A 26192-nucleotide genomic window follows, 5' to 3' on the forward strand; every position below is an offset into this window, starting at 1 on the left:
AAATTTAAATTAATTTAAAAATATAAATCTAATAGTGTAATAAAATAATAAAAAATATAATTATCATATAAAAAATTAAAGTATAAGAGTTAAATTAATTAAAAAATTATGTTAAGAGTCGTAATTAAAATAATATTTTTTTAAAATAATTGTAAAAAAATGAAAATATAGGAATAAAAATATGAATATGTCGGATATACGTACTTCCGTTCCTCGTGACCAGCCGCTACCCGCCGTACTTCCGAACATCCACACATCCAATTCTCACTCCTACGAATAGATTCTGTTTCCAGAAGTTTTCTTGATGATGGTTGATAATGAAGACGAAGGAGAGCCTTTCTGGAAGCTGAATCAAAGCCATTCTCATCGTCATTATCGCCGTCAATAGCTGCTGGGGGCGGCCGCATGAAGAGTCATGCAGAGCGGCTACAGCTCGTACATTATTTCCAGACCGAGTTGTTGAAACAGCAGGAACTGCAACCATGGGTGTGGTCATCGTCCCACAGCCGCTGTCTTCTTCTTCTTCTTCTTCGCCGGCAACCCTCAGCCGCTCCCCTCTACTTCTTCGCCAATCTCGCTCTCATTGTTCGTCGGCTTGGCCGGCGTCGTCCCCCGTGCCTCATCGGTTATCTTCTCGTCGATGTTTGAGTTCCCAATTTATCTCACCCAGGTAACCCTAATTTGTCCCTAGATATACCTACTTGTGAAAATTGCTGTACTGAAAACTTCTTTATATTTTCTTATTTTGGTCATCTTCGATTTTGAAGTGTGTTTGTGTGTATTATTGTTGATTGGACCGAAGAATATACATCATTTACTAGAAAGGACATGGGGCCAATTACACCTTACTGTATGGTTTTGCTAAAAAACACAAGACATATTTCCCTAAGGTTAGAAATTCACACATCTCCATTTGAATTGGATTGAAGTGTAGAAGCCACAGAAATTTATATTTCGTAAGGGTAAATTGCATATACCACCATTGAAATTTTCTGTTTGCATGAAATACTAGCTTCATTCCTTGATTTGAAAAATTACATTTATTTTCCCTGTTTCAATTTGTTGGTTGCCGCGATGGTAGAGATTATTTGACTACTATTTGCATAACTTCCAAAGGGGTATTCTAGCAATACGGTTTATGTATATACACATGAGAAGCTTGGCAGTCGCTCGAAGAATTTTCAATTTCTTTTCTTTAATCTGAACTATCTGTTTGATGATTCATTTTTGCTTAAATGTTGAATATTGAGACTGAAAATTTATCTGGTAAATAAATAAATAAATATATAATAATTCAATTGATATTGGCAAAATGATCCTGATCCACAAAGAGAGGAGAGACAGTGAGAAGAGGAAAGAAAAGAAGAACAGCACACTAGCAAAAGCTAGTCTGGTTTTGCCAAATCCAAATTTGGGTTCTTATGAAGAAAATGAAAAATAAAGAAGATGTTGGGTGGGTGAAGAAACAAAAATGGAATTGAATCTAAAAAAATCAACACCATTTCTGGGGTGTGTTTATTTTTTTCCACGTTTCAAAATTTGTGTCTTGTTCCAAAAATAAAAACAAGCAACCAAATACTATTTTCTATTTTTTCTTTCAAATTTTGAAAACAAAAATAAAAGATGAATAAAAATAAAAAATAGATCAACAAATAATCCAAGAAACTAAAACTCAGTAAAGAAAATGTCTCTCTTCCTCTTAATCAACTAAATAATAATGATAATGAAGAAACTAAAAATTAGTTTCTTCTAGACTCGCTCTTCCCCTTTATCAATAAAAACTCCAGAAATTATAAATTAGATAAGAAAATCCCCCTGGCACATTTCCTTTCTCTTCTGCTTCATGTTTTTATCTTTTCTTTATGATGACCCCCACAGAACCACTCACCCCCACCATCTATTTGTTTCCCATGCCTACTACCAACCAGTGCTGAAAACCCATTAGCCAAGCAAAATGCAAGCATTGCTCAATCATAGAAAAACAACCTCCAAACACTTTCATGAAAAATCACACCGCCTTATCCTGCCTTTCTTAGTCCTAGCCTAAGTATTGAAGGGATTACTCAATCCATAGGCAGAGTTAATTGTTTGGATTATATTATTCATATTTTTTTGTGAATCAATATTAAAAGGAAGAAAAGATTCTTCTTCTGTATCTAACTCTGTATCCTAAAGCATCCTTGAGCTTGTTGAAATGGTTTGTCAGCAAAAGTTGATAGTTTAGATTATGTTCTTGAATTATGTCCAATAAGATAATTAGATCTGATTGAAGTGAATTTTGCCTCTTGATTTGTGTGCTGCATGATTTCCTTGCAGGCTTGGAACTTTTAATTCTAGATGTTCAATTTCAAGAACTGAAGTCTTCAATCACATAGATACTGTTGAGGAAGTTCAGGAAGAATCTCCAGATGCTGCTTCAAATTATTCAGTCCCAATTGTTCATATCAAATCTGATATCCTAAAGACTGAATCATTGAGTTTGCTGGCTGAAGACACTTATGCTGACACTATTTTGACTACGTTGCCAGTATGAACAAAGTGGCCAACAATTTTGCCTGTTTCATCAATATCCTGTTAATGAGAAAAGCCCTTGAGGCTTGAGTTCTCATATTTTCATCTTTCTGTTGTTCCCTTTGCAGGTCTTATCAGAGGATGAGCAGAAAATCCTTGCTGCAACTCCTGCCCATCCAGCAGGACTATTTGGTATGCTCGCACAACTTTGAGTCCAGAACTCCGCTGGCAATTAATATTTTGTTCACTGTAAATGAACTTAATATAACCATTGCAAGTTTTGTGCTTTTCATTTATTAGATGAAATGGTTTTGATATGGGATTTTCTGCTTTCCACATCCTCCGCATCCCTCTTTTTATTACCCTCTATATGTTTTAGGGATCATGGTGCAATCTTTTGTATTCGTCGGTACCTGAACTCAATTTGTTAAGATAACTCTTGGTGCATTTGTTAGAGGTTTTGCTATTTTAAAGCTTATAAAGCTGGAGATCTTCTTTGCTTGCTTGTTCTCTTTTGTCCTTTCACTCACCTAGAACTTCCTAGTTAAGGGGTTCTTGAGTTTGTCCAACTCTGCCTTGGTCCTCTGAACATATCAGTAGCCTAACATTATATTTGATGATTTTTTTTCCAATGAAAGATACTTTGCTAATCATAATATTTCTTTATTCTTAAGAGCTCTTCAGCAGCCTGACCTCATTTGAAATTTTTCCAAGAAAGATACTTCGCACGCATATGCACACGCACATATATTAATTATTAAGAGGCCATTACTTTATACATAAATCATATATATCTCATTGAGTTCCTTGAACTTGTTTTGCAAGTGGTTCTCATTTTTTTAAGGCTCATCTTAAAAGTTGGTCACTTCTGCCTGCTCTGCATCCTTTCTGATGAGAAAGTCTATGTGATGTTACTTTTGTACTACGTTGGCTGTCAACCACTACATTTTATTTTAAAATTACTAATTTAGCTTGTTCCCATTTAGTAGATTTTACTGATGTTTAACCATTTTAGCAGTTTCTAACCTGGAAGTCTGGTATTTTACTCAGCATTGTATGCTAGTTGCATAGCTGGCAACCTGGTGGAACAGCTCTGGAATTTTGCCTCGCCTGCTGCCATTGCCTTGCTTCATCCAAGCCTTCTTCCAGTGGTGGTCATGGGTTTCTTCACTAAGGTTTCAATCAGTTTCATGACATAAAAAGTACATACAATTAAAACAACAATAAGGATTCTTTTCATAAGCTCCACTTGAACAGCTTGCAGTAATTGTTGGAGGCCCCTTGATTGGTAAACTTATGGATCATTTCCCCAGAGTACCTGCATATAATTGTTTAACAATTGTCCAGGTAATCCTTTCATAAAATATCAGTGATTAAAGCAGTTCTTGACTATTCTTGAATATTTCTCCTTAAATTTTATGTTCTAATACTTCCATCTCTGTCAGGCAGCTGCTCAGCTATTATCAGTTGGAATGATAATTAATGCCCACACCATTCATCCCTCATCTATATCATCAATCGTTCACTGTCCATGGTTCGCTATACTAGTATTTGCTGGGGCTATTGAGAGGCTGTCTGGATTGGCTCTAGGTGTTGCAATGGAGCGTGATTGGATTGTGCTAGTATTGTTTATTCTACTTCTTTCTTAATACATATATACATATATATATATATACATGTTGGCAGCTATTCCTTTTCTGAACTAGGTTGCCCATTGATTTCCTAATTCGGTTCTCTTATCTGTGCAGTTAGCAGGAACAAATCGGCACATTGCTCTTTCACGGGCAAATGCTGTTCTTAGTCAAATTGATCTACTCTGTGAGGTTGTCTTCCATTTATTTGATCATAACCTTATGACAGAATTAATTTGTATTCAAGAACAAAATGCATAGTCTACTTTATATTTGGTGCTCTTCTTTGTGGGTGTTGTACCTAAACTAATCCTGGGCTAATGCTCTTTCTTTTCAAAGGTGTTGAAGTGGTGCTTAACTAGTGTCCTATATTATAACTAATCCCAGAGATTCTACTGGGTTAAGCTATCATGACTGGAATAATTTAATGAAAAACTCTGTAAGGAGAGACTCACATCCATATAAAAACACAGATTGTTGGAGCATCTTTATTTGGTTTTCTTCTATCCAAATATGAGCCTGTGACCTGCTTGAGGCTTGCTGCAGGTCTAATGATATGCACACTTCCTGTTGTGGTATGGTAACTCTCTCTCTCTCTCTGTGTGTATGTGTGTGCATATATGTTTATATATGAAGTAACTTTTAGCCTGCTTGCTCTATGATACTTGGGCATAACTGGTACTTAGGAGTATTCTGAGATTCATACTGTGTCTTAAGGTGGTTCTCGGGTGGTTAACCAACAAGCTTTCTGCTGGGGTTCTTGACCGTCCTAAATCTCCACAAACATGTTGCAGAAATTCCACAGAAAGACATGTACTGGATACTAAGAATATAGGTTGGTCCTCGCAATTCAAATTGGTATTTCAATTTGATAAACCAAATAACTCCCAACTTTTTGATAACCAGTGGAAATGAGTGTGGAGGCTATCAAGCATGGGTGGATTGAGTACATGCAGCAGCCTGTGCTCCCTGCGAGCCTAGCCAATGTGCTTCTTTGCTTAAATGTTGCTCTCACTCCTGGTGGGTTGATGACATCATTCTTAGCACAGCGTGGTATTGCCTAATCTTCTATGCTTTTCACCTTTTAAATTTTAAAATTTGACCAATGTAATTTTCTGGCGCATACATTTTTGTCAATCAGTACAGAATCTAGGGAAGCAAGCTGTGTAGATGCATGGAAACAGAACTGATTTAGATTAACAGAAAAAATATTGATGATTGAGTGCCTTCAGGCCAATGTACTTGGCTATATTTCAATATGACAATGTCAAACAAAACTGACTGATTAGTGAATGCTTTTATTGACATAAAATTGTCATGTTCTTGACAATGTTATTTGTGTGTCCTTGTGACTAGCTCATTCTTGTTCTCGCTATCTTTGTATTTTTATGAATGTCAAAAGTTACTAATATCTTTAGAAATCTTAGTTGAATCTGTATCCACATCTGAAATGCAACTTTCTAATTGCATCAGGTTTAAGTCCATCTATCATTGGGGCCTTTAGTGGACTATGTGCTTTCATGGGCATTGCTGCGACATTTTTGTCTGCATTCATGGTCAGGAGATGTGGCATTTTGAAGGTTGTGTTCTATTTTTATGTAGCTTTTATTAATTGACTAGAAGCACCTGTTTTTCACCTTTTCTTCAAATTCTGGGTGGAATCTCAAGGATTTTTCTTAGCAGGCTGGAGCAGTAGGATTGATATTACAGGCTTTGCTTCTTACCATTGCCGTTGCAGTTTACTTTAGGGGATTTCTTACTCAGCGGACTTCACTTCTATTCTTCTTGTGTTTGGTTGTAAGCTCTCTCTCTCTCTCTCTGTGTGTGTGTGTCTGGTAGACACAGTAAGTTCCTTTATTTCTTGCAACTCTGATGCCTGCATGGAGCCATTTATATAGTAGTAAACTAGTAATGCCTTAATTATATGTATTCCTATTTGTATCCATTCTATTGAAGATTAAGAAAAGTGGATACACTTGAATGTATTTTATCTTCGCATTCATTATACCGAGGACTAAGATAAGTGGATACACTCCCTTTACAGGTATTGTCAAGAGTGGGCCACATGTCATATGATGTTGTAGGGGCACAGATTCTTCAAACTGGGATCCCGGCATCCAAAGCAAATCAGATTGGTACAATGGAGGTTTCTATTGCAAGTTTGGCAGAGGCCATAATGTTGGGAGTTGCAATAATTGCAAACAATGTTTCACATTTTGGATTTCTTGCTATTCTGTCACTTCTATCAGTAGTTGGTGCGGCGTGGTTGTTCTGTGGATGGGTGGTCAATCCTACAGATGGGCAGAGAAGTCTTTTCTCCTTTAGTCTTCATCTTGATTCCAATTGTAAGTGTCCATTCTACAATCTGGTGTATTAGCTTGGAAATATGAGTTTTTCCCCCTCATAACTAATGTCGATGAACCTGACTTTTCCCATCTTTAACAAATTCTGTCCAAACCTTATACTTACTAGATTTGTCTTTATATTTAAGTTGGCCAGCTTCCACCTTGCATTAGTTTCATCAAAATGGACTAGTGTTTGAAAAACGTCGAGGACTTGCATGGCCATTGAGCCTACATGACTAATTATCAGGAATTTATTTTGCTGATAGTCCAATTCAAATGCCCTAATTCATAACAAAACTTAAAATTATGGATGTGAAAGTAATGATGTAAAAGTTTCTCTCATTCTTGCCATCCTACTATACAAACAATCTGGAAAGTGAAATATCTCTCTTCCCTCTCTGGGAATTATGCTACTTCCTATGGTTATGATCCCAATGGAAAATAAATAACTGATTATAATAGCACTTCATTGATCCTTATAAGAACTTGATAGGCAGCCCATTAAATTCTGCTACCAAAGATGCAAGAAACAAGGGCAGGATAGGGATTGAAAAGGCCATTGGGTGCATGTGCAAGCCGCAAATTTAGTTAACGTGTACAATGGGAAGAGCTATCATGGGGGGCATGTGCGGGCAAACAGATTCCGTTGAGGAGGAGTGAGGGAGCTAACAACCTATAAATAAGGAAGCAAATAGAATAGAGTGGGGGAATATTTTATTGGTGAATACTGTGGGAGAGCTTGGACCTCTTGAATGTCCATTTTTCTTTGATTTTGTTAATTCCCAGCATTGTAATTCCCTTCTATTCCCAGTAATACAAGCTAGACTATCATCAGAAGCCCATCATTTGGTATCAGAGCAGAAATCGATCCCCATGGTAAACCTCATTGAGCAAGTAGGAGACCTGGAGGGGCGGTTGGACGGATTGCACAGTGGGTTGGACTCGCTGAAATTGGAGATGCAACGAATGCAGAGCTTGGAGAAGAATATGGCGATCATGATGGAGCAATTCAGCCTCATGAGATTGAAATGGGGGGAACAAGAAAGGGAGAGGAAGTGCAAGGGAACGCTAGAGCAAACCACACCATAATCCACTTTGAATTCTAGGATTTCCCATGGTGTTGAGAGCGGCAACAGAGAAAAAGGGAAATGGGCGACAGAAATTGGAAGTGGGAAGTCCGTAACAGAAGATTGGAGATGTCAATCTTCAGCGGAGACAATCCGGATGAGTGGTTGTTTCAGGCAAAAAAGGTATTTTGAAGTGAATCAGTTGACGGAGTTAGAGAAAATCGAAACGGTAGCGCTGTGTTTCGAAAAAGGAGCCTTGGCTTGGTACCAATGGGAGCGACATAGAAGGGGATTTCGGAGTTGGGAGGAGCTGAATATTCACCTACATAACCGATTTCGGTCTTCGCAAGAGGGATCAATGAAGGAGAGGCTCTTGGCCCTCAGGCAGGATAGCTCCGTGCGGGAATACTGCCTCCTCTTTGAGACATTGGCGGCCCCGATGGGCGAAGTTTCAGAGGCCATACTAGAGGGCCTCTTTGTTAATGGGTTGAAGCCAAAAATCAAGGTAGAAGTTAGGGTGTTACAACCGTCGGGTCTAATGCAAATCATGGAGACAACCCAACGAATTGAAGACAAGAATCACATACTCCAAGCCCAAGTTGATCTTCGACCAAGCAAAGGTAAAAACGTCCTTAATCTGACCCACTTGTCAACTTGCATACCCTTCGTTCCAAACATGAACCCCATCACCAAGTCAGCCATTCCTTATGGATCGAGGCCTCCGACCACCGTAGGAGTAGTTGTTCCACCCTTCAAAAGGCTAAGCGAAGCCGAATTGAAAGCCAAGAGAGAAAAGGGGTTGTGCTTTAGGTGTGATGAGAAGTATTCAATCGTGCACCGGTGCAAAAATAAGGAGCTACAGGTTATGGTGATTTATGACGAAGAGAAGGAAGAGGTGGGGGAAAAAGAGGAGGCCGAAGGAAGTTATGAATGGGAAGCTCTGGAGGCTAATGGAGAGGTGATTGAGCTATCAATGAATTCGGTGGTGGGACTCACCCCACCCCAAACTATGAAGGTGCGGGGGCGAATTGTTGGCCAGGAGGTAGTGGTTCTCATAGATAGTGGGGCAACCCATAATTTCGTGGCTGCTGAGTTGGTATAAAAATTGGGGCTACCGAGGTCAAAGACTACTGACTACGAGGTGATGGTTGGTTGTGCATGGTGTCGGAGTATGTAAATGTGCGCTTCTTTCTCTTCAGAACCTAGATGTAATTGAGGATTTTCTTCCCTTGGAGCTGGGCAGTTCGGATGTCATCTTGGGGATGAAATGGTTAGCGACGTTGGGCAAGGTTCAAATCGATTGGAAGTCCTTAACTAAGAAATTCCATGTGGGAGGGATGATGGTTACATTGCAAGGGGATCCGAGTTTAAGCAAAACCCTTGTCACCCTAAAAGCAATGATGAAACCATTCAAGGGCAGTGGAGAGGGTGTGCTTCTTGAACTTGGGAGTTTGTCTGCAGAATTTGGGGAGCTAACAGCTGTAATACTGGGAGGTATTTATCAGGTGCTAACCGAATTTAGTGGCGTTTTTGACGAACCAGGCGGGCTGCCTCCGAAAAGAGAATGAGACCATGCCATCAACTTGCAGTTGGGTTCAGCTCTGGTAAGTGTAATGCCCTATTAGTGCCCCTATATACAGAAAAATGAAATTGGGAAATTAGTGCAAGAAATGCTTGCTGTCGGAATTATCAGATCTAGTACAAGTCCTTTTTCCAGCCCTGTTTTGTTGGTCTAAGAAGGACGAGGGATGGAGATTTTGTGTAAACTACCGAGTCTTGAATAAGGTAACGATACCTGACAAATTTCCCATCCCAGTGATTGATGAATTGTTAGATGAGCTTCATAGGGCCACTGTGTTTTCAAAGCTAGACTTGAAAGCCGAATACCATCAGATTCGAGTTAAGGAGGACGATGTGCCGAAGTCTACATTTCGTACCCACAAGGGGCACTACGAGTTCTTAGTCATGCCTTTCGAGCTAACCAATGCCCCGACAACCTTCCAGTCCCTAATGAGCGAGATCTTCAAAGGTCAGTTGAGGCAATTTGTGTTGTTTTTTTTTTTTTTATTATTATGATATTTTGGTGTTTAGCCGTGACATGGAGGAACATGAGCAACATTTGCGGTGGGTCTTAAGAGTGTTGGTTGAAAACCGACTATATGCAAATAAAAAGAAATGCCAATTTGGACAGTAAGAAGTGGAGTATCTTGGTTATGTCATATCACATAAAAGGGTGGCTGCCGACCAGTCCAAGGTTAAGGCAATGCTCAATTGGCCAAGTCCTGCAACGATAAAGGATTACGAGGGTTTTTGGGGCTTATAGGGTATTATAAAAGATTTGTGAAAGATTATGGGAAGTTGACTTGGCCTTTTACAAAAAAACTTCGTAAAAACAACTTCAGTTGGGATGAATCAGCCGAGAAGGCTTTCCAGAAATTGAAGGAGGCTATGGTATCTTTACCAGTGCTTGCATTACTGATGTCACTAAGCCCTTTGTGGTGGAAATTGATGCTTCCAAATCCGGTTTGGGGGCTATATTAATGCAAGAACATTGCCTCGTTGCCTTTTATAGTCACACCCTCAACCCTAGTGGCCGCAACAAGTCTGTGTATGAATGGGAGCTGGTGGAAATAGTGTTTGTTGTCCAGAAATGGAGGCATTGTTGGGCCTGAAGTTTATAATATGCACAGATCAGAAGAGCTTAAAATTTTTGATAGAGCAAAGGTTGGTGAGTCCAGAACATAAAAAATGGTTGTTGAAGTAGATGGGCTACCAATTCGAAATCCAATATCGGATGGGGCTGGAGAACAAGGCAACAGATGCCCTTTCTAGGGTCAGCCACTCAGCTGCCCTCTTAGCTATGACAGTTCCTAGAGTGATTCAGCTTGAACAGCTGGCTAAGGAAGTTGAGGCGGACTTAGGATTGTAGAAATTAATATAAGAAATATTTGCTCCCTTGGCCAAACCCGACTATCAGTGGGTCAGCAACCAGCTCCTGTTCAAGGGAAAATTATATTTACCTGAGGAATCCACTTTGATCCCTATATTGCTCTAAGAAGGACACGACGGGAGCTCAAGTGGACATTCGGGGTTCCTAAAGACATACAAGAGAATGGCAGCCAATATGTATTGGGTCGGAATGAAGAGGGATATTCACCGCTACGTTAGTCAATGTGCCATTTGCTAATAGCATAAATATCTAGCCTTGTCATCAGGGGGCCTTTTGCAGCCACTTCCAATTCTAGATCGGGTGTGGGAAGATGTGGCTATGGATTTTATTGAAGGTTTGCCTAGGTCCGGTAATATGGATACGATATTGGTTGTGGTGGACAGATTGAGCAAGTATGGCCACTTCAGAGGACTCAAGCATCCCTTTAATGCCAGTAGTGTGGCTGCACTTTTCGTGAAGGAGGTGATACGCCTACGTGGGGTGCCCCAGTCCATTGTATCCGACAGGGACAAGGTCTTTATGAGCCATTTTTGGAAAGAGTTATTCCGCCTCCAAGGCACTAAGCTTTGCCGAAGTACAACTTACCACCCCCAATCGGACGGGCAGTCAAAGGTACTTAATCGAACTCTGGAAACGTACCTATGATGTTTTGCGTCTATAAAATCAAGGGCTTGGTTCAGTTGGTTGTCGTGGGCAAAGTTGTGGTATAATACGTCTTACCATACGACGTCTAAGATTATTCCATTTCAGGTGGTTTATGGGCGCAAACCCCCAATGTTATTGAGATTCGAAAGGGGTTTAACTGCGGTATCAGCTGTGGAGCAACAGCTAGTGGAAAGGGACCAGGTGCTGGAAGAACTAAAGGCTCAATTGTTTCGGGCATAGGCTTGGATGAAGAAGATGGCTGATTTAAAACGGAGGGATGTTCAAATTGACATTGATGACCTAGTTTACTTGAAAATCTGGCCTTATCGGCGCAAGTCGTGGCTTCCTGTCCTAATGAAAAGTTGGCACCACGGTTTTACGATCCGTTTGCTATTGAGAAGAAGATTGGACAAGTCGCTTACAAGCTTGCCCAGCCTGCGACTTGCAACATTCATCTCGTCTTTCATGTGTCCCAATTGTGCAAGGCCAATGGGGCACTACAAGTACTCACTTATATACCTAGCCAACTTAGTGAGGAACTAGAGATGCTAGTAGAACCAGAGGCAGTACTTGGAGTAAGATCAAGTACTAGTAATAGCCTACGAGGCCTGGATGTACCCATACAGTGGAAGGGGCTGCCACCTTTGGAAGCCACCTGGGAACCCTACAACATGCTCTAGCAATAGTTCCTTGCTTTTCACCTTGAGGACAAGGTGAGTTTGGAGGGGGGGGGGGGGTATTGATAGGTAGCCCATTAAATTCCGCTGCCAAAGATGTAAGAAACAAAGGCAGAATAGGGATTGAAAAGGCCACTGGGTGCATGTGCATGCCACAAATTCAATTAAGAGGTAGAATGGGAAGAGCGATCATGGGGGCATGTGCGGGCAAATAGATTCCGTTGAGGAGGAGTGGGGGAACTAACAACCTATAAATAGGGAAGCAAATAGAATAGAGAGAGGGAATATTTTATTGGTGAATATTGTGGGAGAGCTTGGACCTCTCAAATGTCCATTTTTCTTTGATTTTGTTAATTCCCAGTATTGTAATTCCCTTCTATTCTCCGTAATACAAGCTAGACTATCATCAGAAGCCCATCAGAACTCCAAATACAAATTACTCTTATTTTGCTGAGAATTAGGTTGCCTCCCATGCATAGGAACGTTCGCCTTCTGATCCTGCTTGCCCACCTCTAGTAGATGATGGGTACTTATGCTTCTTTTTTATATGGAAAGCAAACAATTTCCATTTGCCAGTAAATGGCATATCTTTTTTCCCTTGGCCAGTATGCTATTTTGTTGGTGTGGATATTGTATATAATTACTTCCCTGTTCTATTTTCAACTGCTGCACAGGTGATCTCAACATACACAGACTGACGTAGATCATTTCTGCCTTCTTCAATACCAAGAATCACATCGATTATCAAAGAAGCCCAAGGTATACATTGTCTAGTTCATTTGGTCACTTGCAGTTGTTAAGTGGCAATCATTAAGCATGTAACAAGTTCTGTATTATATCAAGCTAGAGTGGCAAAGCCCGAAAGCGATTAACCTTTGTCAGTTTCTCCATGTGAGCAATACAATCCATTTATTCATTTATTTATTTTTTATTGACAATGTCCTAAGCTATACGCATATTTGAGGATACTGTAATTGATTCATTTGTTTCTTGAGATGGTAGCATAAGAATCTACTTTATCAAGGAGAAAATAGTGACGATGCATAATTATTTATTTGTTTATTTGTGTTTAATTAATGATGTGTTCTAACCATAAATAGGATGTTATGTTAGACCTAGATTTAGAGCTTCATAAATGGTTTTGAGAAAACAGTCTTTTTAATTTCTACTACTTTTAGGTTTTCCCATTTTTGTCGACAAACTAGTCCCAGAATATAAACTTGACCATGTTATATATCCATGTTCATGTGCTTTTATTTGTGTACTTAGATATATATGTATCTAAAAGTAGAGAATGGGTATATGGACATGCTGTGAATGGTTAAGAATAATGTGTACTATATAACATTCTAACAATAAAAATTCTATTAGTTAGAAATGCTTTCTAGAGAGGAAATGGCATTTATGTCCCTTCTCCGTGTGAAAATTTTGAAAATTTTATTTTGTGTCAAATATGAGTTTGTGTTTCTTTTTTAAAAATTATTAAAATTTAAAAGATGCAAGAGACTAATTTAGACACTAGTGATTGACATATATTTGACATCTTTATCGTATGTATGCAGTGGATGTGGACATGAAAGTGAAATTATGAAAAAATAAAAGTATCGATGAAAGGTAGTAGTAGAGATCATTCCCAAGTACACAACACGCTTAAAATTTGTTTCTTTTGGGTGATTATTACCTTACAAAATAAAGATAAGGTTACCCACAAAAATACTCCTCCACTGACTTAAAACTTTCATGTTATTTTGGGCATCGTTGCTTTTAACACATGTGAACCATATTAATCCACAAAAAGCTGTGGTTGAGAGAATTGACCTACATGGATGAGTTGTTGGTGTCCCCAAGTGCAAGTGACACTAACTAGTTGTAGAGAGGCTTAGATGTGGAATTGCACTTTTGGGTTTAATTAGCTAGGTCATTCACTGGGTAAAAATGAAAAGAAAAGAAAAAGAAATGAAGGAAAGATTTTTGCTCATCCTAGGCTATGGACCTGCTAGCTTCTCAAATGCTGAAACAATATAAATTTACACACTCCTGAATTAGTATTTACCTCTTACAAGACCAAGAAAGGGAGTGGTAGTTCCAAGCAACTGGTATGGCATGTTAATGTGAAATTTTGCTATTTGTGGCAGTGTTTGTGTATGCTCAAGCGTAGGAACTCTCACAGCACAGACCTGGTACAGCAACTAGTGGAGAAGAAACCCTACCAGGTATTCATTTAACACACACAAGTCTTTATAGGCTGGCACTTTTTTGCCCTGGCTTCAGTGGACCATGTTGTCAAATTAATGTGATTGATCAATATTTCTTTGTGCCCCATGATTTAACTGCTGGTTTCACAATCTGTTTGTACTTGATAAAGGGGTGCACTCTGGGCATTCATGGGTCTAATAGGTTGTTGTCGTGGTAACATGCCTTACTTTTACTATTTGTTTTCTAAATGAATTTCCCATCTCATCTCTATTTGAAATTCATAATCCAAGACTTGGACAACTTTTTTACGTGTTAGTTGTTAATTACCTATCTAATAAAATAAACCTAATTCTTTATCTAGGTTTAGGTTTAGAATCAACTGTGAGTTGAAGGAATTGTTTAAGTCATTACCACTGGTACTGGTAGCTTATTTTACAGAAGCAGCCTTGTTAACTGTATGAACCTGCTTTAGTGTGCTGCTTTGAGCTGAACAATTTGCACATTTTCTGTTGGTTAGAATTAGTTCTAATTAATTGGAATTCTACTGAAAGAAGGGAAGTAATTGGTTTCTTTAAATGGCTGTGCTATAGAGTAAGGTTGGGCCGGGTCAAGGGCCTTGTGGGATCCAAGGCTGGAGGCCCAACCTTATCGCGGAGGTTTAAGTCTATATTATAATGATAATAATAATAATATCTATAACATTACCAGTAAATTATCGTCTTCAAAATTATAATAATATAGCTATTAATATTTTAATATCATATCACTAATATTACAATATTGCAATGTATTAACAATATTACTATCGTAATATTCATAAGGTCAAAATCTCAAATTTGAGTCAATAAATTTTTATTAAATTGGAAATATTATTTAGACTATGAAAAATGTCATTTGATGTGACATTTTTATACTAGCTAGTGTATTGTATATTTTTAATGATTAGACAAACAATATAATATACCAATACCATAGTGGCAAAGCCAGGATCTTGGCTTAGAGAGGTAAAAATTTTAAATCTATATATTATTTTTTTAGTATTATTTAATTATTTTTTATCTTTTTTATTTTAAAAAATAAATTTTAAAAGGATATAATAGTTTATGTACACAATATCTAAGGGTTAAAGGGTAATTTTAGAAGTTGAGGACCCTTACATATACGAAAGTGTCACACTAAAATGTTAAGTAGTATTTTTATTATTAAATCCTAAGTCATATAATGTTATTTAAAATAAAATTCTGATAAAAGGGATATTTAAATATAACAGTCAAAAACATTTCTTCCAATTGTCTCCCAATATCTATACTATTACATAAGTATATATATTTTTTAGCATTATAAATCATGTCCATAAAGTGAAATTTTAAAATATTTTTATAAAAAATAAAAATAAAATTAATTACCAAGATTCAATATCGTGACTTTACAAGTATAAAATATTTAATTATACTAATTTACTAACTTTAATTTTTATCTAAATTTTACTATAGAAAAAACTATCAATTATTATTTAATATATTAATAAATAAATAAATATTAAGACGGGGGGTAGGGTGGTAATATTAGGGAGTAATGTAATGGCGGTCAACTGCACGTCACCGTCACGCTGCGGCCGCCTAAGATTCCCCATTAATTCAATTCAACTCTCTGTGTGTGTGTGTCTCTCTCTCTCCCTCCCTCGCTCTCTATTATCCCAACCCCCACCCTCCCCTCAATTTTGGTCATTCCGTAGATAAAGGTACGATTTTTCTTTTGATTTGTTCATATTAAGTTCATTTTTTTTATTTAAATGTAAGGAGAAGCCGAAGCCATGATTAAAGAAGCCATCATTTGACAATCACCCTGACGAAGACTTTAATGTTATCAGAACAAAATTATTAATATAATTTACAATGCTAATATTATTATTATTATTATTATGATGGAATCAGTTTGTGGGCTGGTTTCCTATCTTTGATGAACATTAATTAATGGGGATGTATAGTGAAGCAATCAGAAAGCTGACCCATAGCAAGTTAACCTAAGGTTGACCTCATTCTGAGATCTCTCTCTCTCTCTCTCTCTCTCTCTATATATATATATATATATATGTGTGTGTATTGGTGTTATTGTTATATTCATAATTCATGCAAATAATAATAGTAATAATGAACGAATTGCTGCATCAATCAATCTATCTGTCAAACGTTTCCTCGACTGGATAGATGTCTTTCAATTCATGTCAAAGTTCGTTTCTTTTCTCTCATCAGCAGCAGCTTCAGTGAGATGGTGAGACCGTGAGATAGTAAAGAAAAGAAAGGAAAATTTCAAGTTACGCAGAGAGAGAGAGAGAGAGAGCGAGAGAGCCTTAGTCACGTGAACCAATGCGCTGCCCTGCTACTGCTACTGCTACTGCCACCGCCAGTTACCCAAAAAGCCCCCCGTGTTCGTCGCGTGTACTCTACCCCTCCCCTCCCTCTTTTATCTCCCCCCCCCCCCCCCCCCCCGCCCCCCTCTCCCTCACTCTCTCTCACTGTCAACTCACCATCCCCTCAGTATCTCTCTCTCTCTCTCTATATATATATATGTACGCATACTTCAACTCTGGCTCACATTTTCAACGGGAAAACAAACTATATAATATAATATTATAATTATTATTTCTCTCACAAGTCGATGGTGACATCATGTATTATTTTTTCTTAAATTTTGAGCTATTACAGTGGGAGATGATATTAAGCTCTAAGGGAAAAACAAAGTACAAGAAAAAAAAAAAAAAAAAGGATCGAAACATAACTCTTTTATACCAAATGCACGGAAAAGTTTTGAGAGTTCGAGAACTTTATCGAGGGCCTTATAAAAATGGGATAAAAAGATAAAATTATCCCCCTCAAACTTTATAAATTTGCAAAGCATTGTCCTTGCCCCTTGCTCTTTATTCGCTCTCCTCTCATGATCGTGCCTTCGTTGTCTTCGTCTCTTCACGACACCTTGCTGCCATGCCACCATCACCACCTCTTCTTGCCTTGCATCGCTGGAAGATGTAGCGAGACTAAGAGAGGCGACGACGGCAACAAGGTATCGCGAAGAGACAAAGGCAGTGGAGGCGCAGCCATGGGAAGGGAGCAAGCAGAGAGCAGGAGCAGGGGTAATGCTTTGCAAACTTTGAGGGGGTAATTTTGTCTTTTTACCTCTTTTTTTTTGTAAGACGCTCGATAAACGTATTTAATCCTGTAGTAAGACTCCCGAGTGCACATCTAAATATATGAAGCACTACTTGAGTGTGGGTACTATTTGAAAAAGTTGAAAACATAAAGGAGTGAAATAATAATTCTCATAAGAATAGATCATCATTTTTGTTATTTTTAGATATAAATTTAGCAAGTATTGGTTGGAGTATTTTGTTAGATTATTTGATTAAATTACTTTTTAGAGCGTTGTTGTATTGTTCACATGACTTATAGAGAAGTGGGCATGTAAGTCTCGTGTCCTCTCTTAATTTATTTGTATTGATTAAATATTATGTTAATTAATAAAAATAAAATATTAATATACTCACTTTCTATATTAGGTAAAAAAAATTGAGAAATACAGAGGAGAAATTGTAACTTGTCATGTCTCATATATATAGGTAGATGATATCACATTCCAACAGTTCAGAGAGAGATTGAAGTGAGGTCGCATTCCAAGAAAACCTTTTGAGAGGAAATGAAGTGTAGAGAGAGAGAGAGAGGCACCATTTCCCAAAACTTGAAAAAGAATGTGCACATTACACATAGTCAGTCCCACACCACACCGCAACTCTTGAGAGATGAGAAGTGAAGAGACATTTCTAGATCCACGTCAACTTACCCACCTTGAGAATTGGGTGTGATAGTGAAAAACTTCCCTTCCATCAATCCCAATACCATCTATCAGCCATCTTTGACGTAGAAAGAAACCAACCATTTCATTAATTAATTCATTAGTACAAAGCAACCCACCTCCCCCTCCCCGCCCCCTTCTCTCTCACCAGACAGCAGGCACTGCCAAAGCCTCAAAACACCCCCCCCCCCCCCCCCCCCCATAATTTCCCACAACCCAATGCTCCAACCTTTCAATCATTCTCAGGTGGACAAGGGAGAAAAGTTGAGAAACAAATAAACAAAGAAAAAATGATTTCTTTTCTCTCTCTCTAAATCTTTCTCTCCAACAGCCATATGTAACATGTTACTTTGTTGATATTACATCACTTTCTCTTCACCATCTATGTAATGTATGTCTACTTCGTTTGGATTTACATTTATGTATATTTTGAAAAGCAAGTAAGATGGCAGATAAACATGTTCTTTTCACCGCAAACTTCTGTTCTTTGTTGGTTGCCACAGTGATTTAGACTTGAAAGCGCCCATCTTTTCATGTCTATCGACACTGATGGTTGATAAGTCACTTGGCTTGTTCATGTCCGCTTTTGACCCTTTATTTCTATCTTCTCCTCTTTCTTCATATTCATTTTTCTCCAGCAACCTGCACTGCCTTTCCCATTGAACTTTGCATTTCAGAGAGATAGAGAGAATGGGGTCTCTAGGAGGTGAAGCTGCAAAGAAAGCAATGTGGCTGTATCCAAAGCTCATTGGTTTCAGCCCTACCGAGAGATGGGGGCATTCTGCTTGCTATTCTGATGGATTCATCTACGTCTTTGGGGTTCGTTTCCTTCTTTTTTCCTTTTAAAGAAGAATTTGTTCTTAAATATTTCTTTCCCATCTTAAATATAGTCTGAATAATTACAAGCCAGCAATGCCTCTTGCGATACCCATTTTTTTAAATCTATCACAATGGGTGTCTCCTTTTTTCTCTTTTTTCTTTCCTCTTCTTCTCCTTGTGTTGAGCCTGTTTTTAGGAGTCTGAATGCAATGACTCTGCTTCTTAACTGATTGCTTCTGAATTCTGAATGTTAGTTCCTTTGGAGTTCTATTTTTTGGGTTTTTTTTGTATTATATGTGGCGTGGTTGTCTATCTTCAACTAATACCGTGTGCACTTTCCTCGCTGGCTTTAGATTCTGGCTATTTTATCTTCCCTGTATCTATCCATCCTGCACTTTCTCTATTGGGTAGGAAGTTGTGTTACAGCATCACCATAATCCTCTTTCTTTCTTCAAAAAGGAATGTTTCGCCATTTCTTTTCCTTTTTTTTTTTATTTTGGGGGAGGGAGGGTTCTATTTTTGGCCCTGAAATGGTTGTTCCATACTTGCCCACAATTTATTTCTACGGTTTCTAGCAGTTTTTATCCTTGCCTCGATTTATGTGGATTGGATTTAGGCTTCAGGCTTTAAGCAATTTACTCTCTCTCTCTCTCTCTACAGAATAGTATCTAACGTTTTAATTAATCTTTCTTATCCCAACTCTTTCTTAACTGTGTTTTGAGTTTATTAGTTTACAAATGAATTCCCTTTCCTCTTAAACCTTTCTTTTTCTTTTTTTTTTTTGGAGTGGGGTTGGGTGGGGTTATTTTCAAAATTTGTCTGGAAGGAGACTTTTATAGTACCCTATAGTGGTCCATGTTCTCTTCCAACTCGGAATTTGTGTGCCATGAGATGTTTGGATTATAATTATGATGCTCTTATATGATCCGTACTTCCGATATTATTTCGCTGGGTTGGGATGCTGATCTTGCTGAAATTTGGAGGATCTTGAGTGGATTTGTAACAGGAAGATAGCTATTTTGACTGATGAAAGTAGCGGGTTAACTTCCCTACAGTCACCACACCAGAAAGTTACCTCACGTTATCTTTAGGAGAGGAGAGAGTTCTCTCATACTTAAGTTAGAGAGATAGAGGTTATACAGAGAATGTATCGCGTGTTGGGAGAGTTGAAGAAGATGACCACTATCAGACTTGAGCCATTTGTACTTGAGTGTGGCTTGCAGTGCCAGTGTTTGAGTGGAAAGTTATCTATTGACTATAATTAATAGTGAGATGACCAACCATTAGCGGTTAAATGGGACTCATATGACCTCCCCCCCCCCCCCCCCCCCCGGTCCACATTAGCAACTCGCTGTTTTGTTTGATGCGTTATATCTATCCGCATTAGTTGCCTTGCTGTGCATTCATTGGGAAAAACTTCTTTATCTTGGACCATTTAAGACATGCATAATGCAGAACCTTGCTTGCTTTACTGCTTATCCTATTGCTGGGATCATGGTTTAAAGAGAGTGGGATTTAAATGTAAGATGTATCTGTCTGGAATGTCTCATATGTCAAATTTGATCTTATCAATGGATTTTAAACAATTGAACGTACTGTCATGTCCTGACCAACAATTTGGAACTAATGGGGAGACTAATGACCTCGGAAACATTGGAAGGGATATTGTTATAACCTATGTGGGATCATAATCCCGAATTTTATTGCAATGTTTGTTTGATGTGGATTCCCTATGCCCATCTCAGGGATGCTGCGGTGGCTTGCATTTCAGTGATGTCATCATGCTAAATCTTGACACAATGGTTTGGAACACACTGGTGACCACGGGACAAGGTCCGGGCCCAAGAGATAGCCACAGTGCTGTACTTGTTGGTCAGAGGATGATAGTATTTGGCGGCACAAATGGCTCTAAGAAATCCAATGACCTTCATATATTGGATCTCAGGTCTCAAGAATGGACAAAACCGAATTGCAAAGGGGTTCCACCCTCCCCTCGTGAAAGTCACACCGCTACACTTGTAGGGGATGAGAAGCTGGTGATATTTGGGGGCAGTGGTGAAGGTGAGGCAAATTATTTGAACGACTTGTATGTGCTAGACCTCAAGACCATGAGATGGAGTTATCCTGAGGTCCGGGGCAATGGTCCTGTGCCTAGGGATAGTCACAGTGCTGTTGCCATTGGGAGTAAGATTTTTGTGTATGGTGGAGACTGTGGTGATAGGTATGAAGGTGATATCGATGTCTTTGACATTGAGACAATGACCTGGTCCAGGGTATGAACTTCCCCTTTTTGAAGCCCTGTACTCTAATGTCACATGAACTTCTGGAAGAGAATGAAGCTCATCAGTTCCGTGCTTTCTTTTTTCCCTTTTTCTCTTCACTTTACAGTTCCTTGTTCAAGGACCTTCACCAGGTGTTCGAGCAGGCCATGCTGCTGTTAATATTGGATCAAAGGCAAGTAATATTATTAGTATGTACCTGTCAATATTGTGGATCATTTTTATATTTACATTTGTTGGTAATTTAAGAATATTAGCAAAAATATTACAGGCCTTTTATACCAGTAAAAGTTTCATGTTGAAGATGTCTAGGTTTCCAAGTTTACACGCTGAAAAGCCATCTTGGCCAATGATTATCTGACAAGAGACGGTTTGTGGCTTATTCAGGTATATGTCATTGGAGGAGTGGGAGAAAAGCAATACTACAATGATGTTTGGGTTCTTGATGTAAATAGTTGTTTGTGGTCACACCTTGAGATAGGAGGCCAGAAACCACAAGGTCGGTTTTCTCATACTGCTGTTGCAACTGACACAGATATTGCCATCTTTGGAGGGTGAGATTCGAAAAGTTTTGTCTGGAAGCTCGGCATCTTGGCTGGTTTTCTATACCATTATAGTTAGTTATGCTTATTCACTTTCATTTCTTCATTTACTTTCTTCAAATTTCCAGGTGCGGGGAGGATGAACATCCTGTCAATGATTTAATTGTTCTGCAGCTTGGCGGCGAACATCCCAAAGGCCGTTACAATGTTTCCTTGTGTAAAATTTTTGGAAACCACTGTAGCCAAGAAAAGAGAAGGCTTTCAAGAGAAGCAAGGACTAATTCGGTATGGCTAACTCTGCTAGAACAATATGAATATCGTTTTGGTTTCTCTTTCTGATCTGCAGTAATAGATTGATGTGTGCTTTGAAGCAGAGGACTGTGTTGTTAGGGAGTAATGGAGAGGCAGTCAGAAAGGAAGCTCAGGAACTGGAATTAGAGTCAAAGCAGTCATTTCAAATTAATTCAGGTTTGATATATAAGATCGACATCAATATATGAGAACCAAGAATATAATAGTAGCAGAGGAGCATTCCTGACTGATTTTGCATTGTTTTATAAGATACTTTGAAGAGGAAAAGAATGAGTAATGCCAGGACATGGGAGACAGAATCAGAACCAGAGGAGCATTCTCTTTCGCTGTCCCAGCACTCGTCTCCATCACAATCCGACCAGGAACAGACCCCAGTTAAAAGAGTAGCCCGTTCGGTTGTGGCTTCCCAAGTATTCCCCTTGTTTAAACATTGCAGTCAAATTCCAAGTAATAGCCACTCTGACGCTGACAACGTACTGAATAACCGAACGAACCAGAAAAAATCTGTTCAAAAAAGTCTACAGGATTTCAGTTTCTTAACAGGGCAGCCAAATCAGCCTGACTCTGAACAGCATCTTCACATTGTTCATACGAGTAGACATGAAGGACAGTACTCTGTAATTGAACCAAAACCCTTGGGGGCAGCACCGTTCCAAAACCTGGTAAATTTTCAAGTTTTCTTGGGACTCTCGAATTTGTTTAGCATGTGTACAGACAGGGTTGCCATGCTCATTTGTTCAAACTTATGTTGATGCTTCCATTAGGTTGGAGCCGATGTTCGAGGCAAAATTGATGGACTCTTTGACTCCGGCTACCTGATGACTGCAATTGTAAACGGGAAGATTTTTAGAGGAGTCTTATTTTCTCCGGTAACCTTAGAAGCCTGAATAATTCTTCGCCTTCCATATCGTTCAACATACTTCTGAAACTTGAATTTTCAACCAGGGACCTGAGGTTGCATCAAGAAGCGGCATTCTAGGCCCAAATCATTCATCGACAAGTCAGAGAGCCAGCGTCCCTCAAAGATGCTCGCTTGTGAACCAAGTAAGCCCTTTTACAAGACATCCACAAGAGCCAACGGCTCATTCTGTGACAGAATCTTGCCGGAGCCTCCAGCAAGGTCATTCGACTCAACCGTCCATCGGTGCTAGAGGCACTTCATCCATAGGCAGAGAGCTGCCAAAGCTCAAAAGTGATCTTCAAGGTGTTGTTCTAACACTGGGAGGTCTAGGAAATGATCATGGTGAGTCCTAAATGCAAAGGGATACACAAACACTTGAGAACCGAGAATCGGCCCCCCTTATTTTCCAATGTGATTTTGGAGTTGAGGCTTTCAAAGTTAGGCATCCAAAGTTTTAAGTAGGTTAGTTGGGTGGTTGATCTAGATGCTGTGAACTTATGTACAAGGATATTTGTAGTTTCTTGAAGATAACATATGTATGTATCCTCTTTGTTGCTCAAGAATCTTCAAACTTCAGTGCCATTCACTACATCTTGCTAAATAAAGGCTTTAAATGTTCTAAGATTTGTAGATTGTTTCTTGTTTGGATGCTGAGAATGAAGTGGAAGGAAAAGGCCGAGTAGAGTTACATATGACATATAACATTTTTGAAACTGTTAATCCAACACGTTTCCCTTCTAAAGAAAGCACTAAGATAAATGATAATGTGAAGGTGACTTCTGTAACATGATGGAAGTGCAGGCTATGGTGGCAGCATCATCCTCATCAGGACGACTTGCAAAAGGTTACACTAACATAGTAACCTCCAATGGATAGGATGAGACTGCATGATCTAAAGACAATGAGTGATGATCTTTGACCAATCCATTTGATATGACAAATGAATCATGGCTTAGACCTCCAACCATGATCTCATCATATGTAATTAAGGGTGTGTTTGAAGATAACTCAATGCATTTGAATATTTCACTCCATTATAGAATGATATAATAATTAAATTGAATTAATTAAATTTATATATCAATTTAATCAACATAATTAAAATGACCCAAATTAATCAAAGTAATCATACATTTTTATTCTTTCAAGTTTTTTTTCTTTCACTTATTAAAAATATTTTTAATTATTAAACTCACTCATCAGAATGTTTTCATTTACCTGATTAATAATTAAAATTATTAAATATAAAAATTAAATTAAAATTCAAAAATAAATATTTTTTGCATATCAAAACTCAATCGAAATAAATTCAAGAAAAATATCAAAATCATCAATCAATTAAAATTAATGGATTTCATTTAAAATTTTAATTTATGCCAAACACTTTATTTGAAAGAGGGGGAACAATGAAAGAATTGGGTGAATTTACCTCTTTGGAACGTTGGAGCGTGGAATATTATTATTGGGAAGGAGGAATTTTGTAGGACAGAATGATTTGGAAGAAGGCGTTGATGATGTCGTCTTCTTCTCTTTGCTGTGGCGACTCCGAGAGAGAGAGAGAGGGAGAGAGAAAAGCAGCAGCAGTGATGCGGAAAGCACGCACAGATCCCGCACATTTCGCGGGTTTGCTTCGTGTTTCCGTTTACCAATACACAGCGCACAGCAGAGAGAGAGAGAGAGTCTCGGCTGAGCCTGTGATGAGAGAGGAGAGGATTCGGAGGTCTCTGCTGTGCTCTGCTCTTCCACTACTCTTCTTCTGCAAATCAAATGAAATTGACAGGTAGATGTGACGCTCCATGTATTGTATTGTACATACATACATACATACATATGCATATATATATATATATAAAAGTAGTATTATTTTATTTTCAATTGTTTATTAAATGTATGCATCAATCAATCGGAAAAGACCTCTCTCGTGACATTCATCACTTCATTACGTCTCTCTTCCCTCTCATCAGATTCCTTTCATCCTTTTTCCATTTTCACTCCGCTAAATACTATCATTTTTTTTTTTTTTGTGATTCAAATCTTTCTTTATTTCTATTTTATATATTTTTACATTATCATACCTATCTTGCCGTCAATCATTCAAGTAAAAAGTTGTAGAAATAGTAATTACGTGAAATGTGCAAAAGTCCTTATCGAGTAAAGAAAATGAAAGACAAAAAAACAAAAGCATTGACATTGATAAAATGGCGTCGATGCCTTCACCTTTTGGCACCATCGTTGTTTTTGCCTCTTTACCTTTTGCTTTCTTATACCGACGATAACCTCTACACTTTTTGTTATATCTATCAGTTTGCACCTATCTCATTGTCACCCATTAAATGAAGAAGTTATAGTAGAGATGAGAGTCGTGTGAAGAATAATTTAAGCATTTCAACGCGAGTACTTTACACACTTTAATTGAAGTGTGCAATTGACTCGAAAATGTATTGTCCATTAATATAATTAAAATACTAAAAAAATTAAATAGTCACACAAAAAAATAAATAAATTAAAATTTATGAAGTGACGATTTGACAATTATAATTTATTTTTTAATCCAAACGAGTCTTGATGTAGTTTTAAAATTGTTCAAAAAATTAATTACTATTTAAGAGTCATGAGTTCAAATATATTTTTAAACAAAACATATAAATGATATTTTAACGATGGAGTTTCGTAAAGAGATGGTGTTTGCTTATATATAATTATAATATATAAAATATGGTGATCCGTGCTACACATGTAAAAAAAAAAAAAAGTTGAACAAAATTTCATTAAATGGCCTTTTAAAAGTTACAATTTATTTTTTAAATTTAAATAAAATAATCTTTATTATTGAGTTATAAGTTCTCAAATCTTATTAGTGTAATTAATTTTTGTTTTTTAGTTAATATATGTAAAAAAAAATACTTTATTGATAAAAATTTGTAATTACCATCATCCATTATAATATGGGTTAATAGAATGAAAAAAATTAAGCATTTGAGAACTTATTAATTTGGTCAATTAGTTACAATTTTAGCCACTATCTCAATCTAATTTGAAAGGAGTGTGTGCTCGCTGACATGACATTCAAGTTGACATTTTTAATGAGTTTTATGTTGACACATGTAGAAAATATATATATATATACACATACACAAAGAAAAAAGATAGGCAGAGGACCAAGACGGTGACCAAAGACGATGTTGAGTTAAAGGTAGCTGGCAATCTAAAAACTAGAGGCAACAATGAAGGCTAATATGGAAAGAGGCCGATCTAGAATCTGAAAACTTGATGGCTGATCGTTGACATAAATGAGACTGACTTAAGTGATCGACAGTAAAGGTGAGGCGACTAACAAATGGCGTCATCAATTGGCAAAAATAGAGGGCTATCAATCACTTTCTGTGAGGTGCTCGTGAGTAAGAGGAAGCCCAAATTGATTGTCACCTTTAGCTTCCAAATCAGCCATCGTTGTTGTCATCATCGTCCTCC

The 26192-nt window shown here is 38.0% G+C and overlaps 2 protein-coding genes across 5 annotated transcripts; both read left to right on the top strand.

Annotated features, from left to right (window-relative positions):
• The first annotated feature begins 221 nt into the window (after positions 1-221).
• Positions 222-14039, top strand: LOC127802383 (solute carrier family 40 member 3, chloroplastic-like). Of its 3 annotated transcripts, XR_008023272.1 has the most exons (15): positions 222-670; positions 2317-2527; positions 2640-2703; positions 3562-3686; positions 3769-3858; positions 3957-4133; positions 4260-4334; positions 4616-4717; positions 4860-4977; positions 5049-5195; positions 5616-5722; positions 5826-5939; positions 6187-6487; positions 12501-12585; positions 13962-14039. XR_008023272.1 is itself a non-coding variant. In XM_052338150.1 (14 exons), the coding sequence occupies exons 1-14, from the start codon at positions 483-485 to the stop codon at positions 12527-12529; spliced, it is 1848 nt and encodes a 615-aa protein (XP_052194110.1). In that variant the 5' UTR covers positions 222-482; the 3' UTR covers positions 12530-12985. The 3 variants fall into 3 exon arrangements, 2 of the variants coding, with proteins under 2 accessions (XP_052194110.1, XP_052194112.1); XM_052338150.1 differs by lacking the exon at positions 13962-14039 and having other exon boundaries at positions 12501-12985; XM_052338152.1 differs by lacking the exons at positions 4616-4717; positions 13962-14039 and having other exon boundaries at positions 12501-12984.
• Positions 13962-23328, top strand: LOC127802382 (acyl-CoA-binding domain-containing protein 5-like). Of its 2 annotated transcripts, XM_052338148.1 has the most exons (10): positions 13962-14039; positions 18507-18687; positions 20433-20960; positions 21076-21141; positions 21354-21520; positions 21637-21793; positions 21883-21976; positions 22070-22482; positions 22585-22689; positions 22766-23328. In XM_052338148.1, exons 2-10 carry the CDS (start codon positions 18559-18561, stop codon positions 23072-23074), a joined length of 1968 nt encoding a protein of 655 aa, XP_052194108.1. In that variant the 5' UTR covers positions 13962-14039; positions 18507-18558; the 3' UTR covers positions 23075-23328. The 2 variants fall into 2 exon arrangements, with proteins under 2 accessions (XP_052194108.1, XP_052194109.1); XM_052338149.1 differs by lacking the exon at positions 13962-14039 and having other exon boundaries at positions 18244-18687.
• The last annotated feature ends 2864 nt before the right edge of the window (positions 23329-26192 follow it).

This window comes from Diospyros lotus, chromosome 5, assembly GCF_014633365.1.
Source record: "Diospyros lotus cultivar Yz01 chromosome 5, ASM1463336v1, whole genome shotgun sequence".
Lineage (NCBI taxonomy): Eukaryota > Viridiplantae > Streptophyta > Magnoliopsida > Ericales > Ebenaceae > Diospyros > Diospyros lotus.

Bases quoted from the DNA above. Each gene is read 5' to 3' on its own strand.
- LOC127802383 (XM_052338150.1), top strand. From the start codon at position 483: ATGGGTGTGGTCATCGTCCCACAGCCGCTGTCTTCTTCTTCTTCTTCT. The intron at 5,723-5,825 runs GTTGTGTTCTAT...TTTTCTTAGCAG, and splicing joins GGAGATGTGGCATTTTGAAG to GCTGGAGCAGTAGGATTGAT. The intron at 6,488-12,500 runs GTAAGTGTCCAT...ACTGCTGCACAG, and splicing joins TCTTCATCTTGATTCCAATT to GTGATCTCAACATACACAGA.
- LOC127802382 (XM_052338148.1), top strand. From the start codon at position 18,559: ATGGGGTCTCTAGGAGGTGAAGCTGCAAAGAAAGCAATGTGGCTGTAT. The intron at 18,688-20,432 runs GTTCGTTTCCTT...TGCCCATCTCAG, and splicing joins GATTCATCTACGTCTTTGGG to GGATGCTGCGGTGGCTTGCA. The intron at 21,521-21,636 runs GTGAGATTCGAA...TCAAATTTCCAG, and splicing joins GATATTGCCATCTTTGGAGG to GTGCGGGGAGGATGAACATC.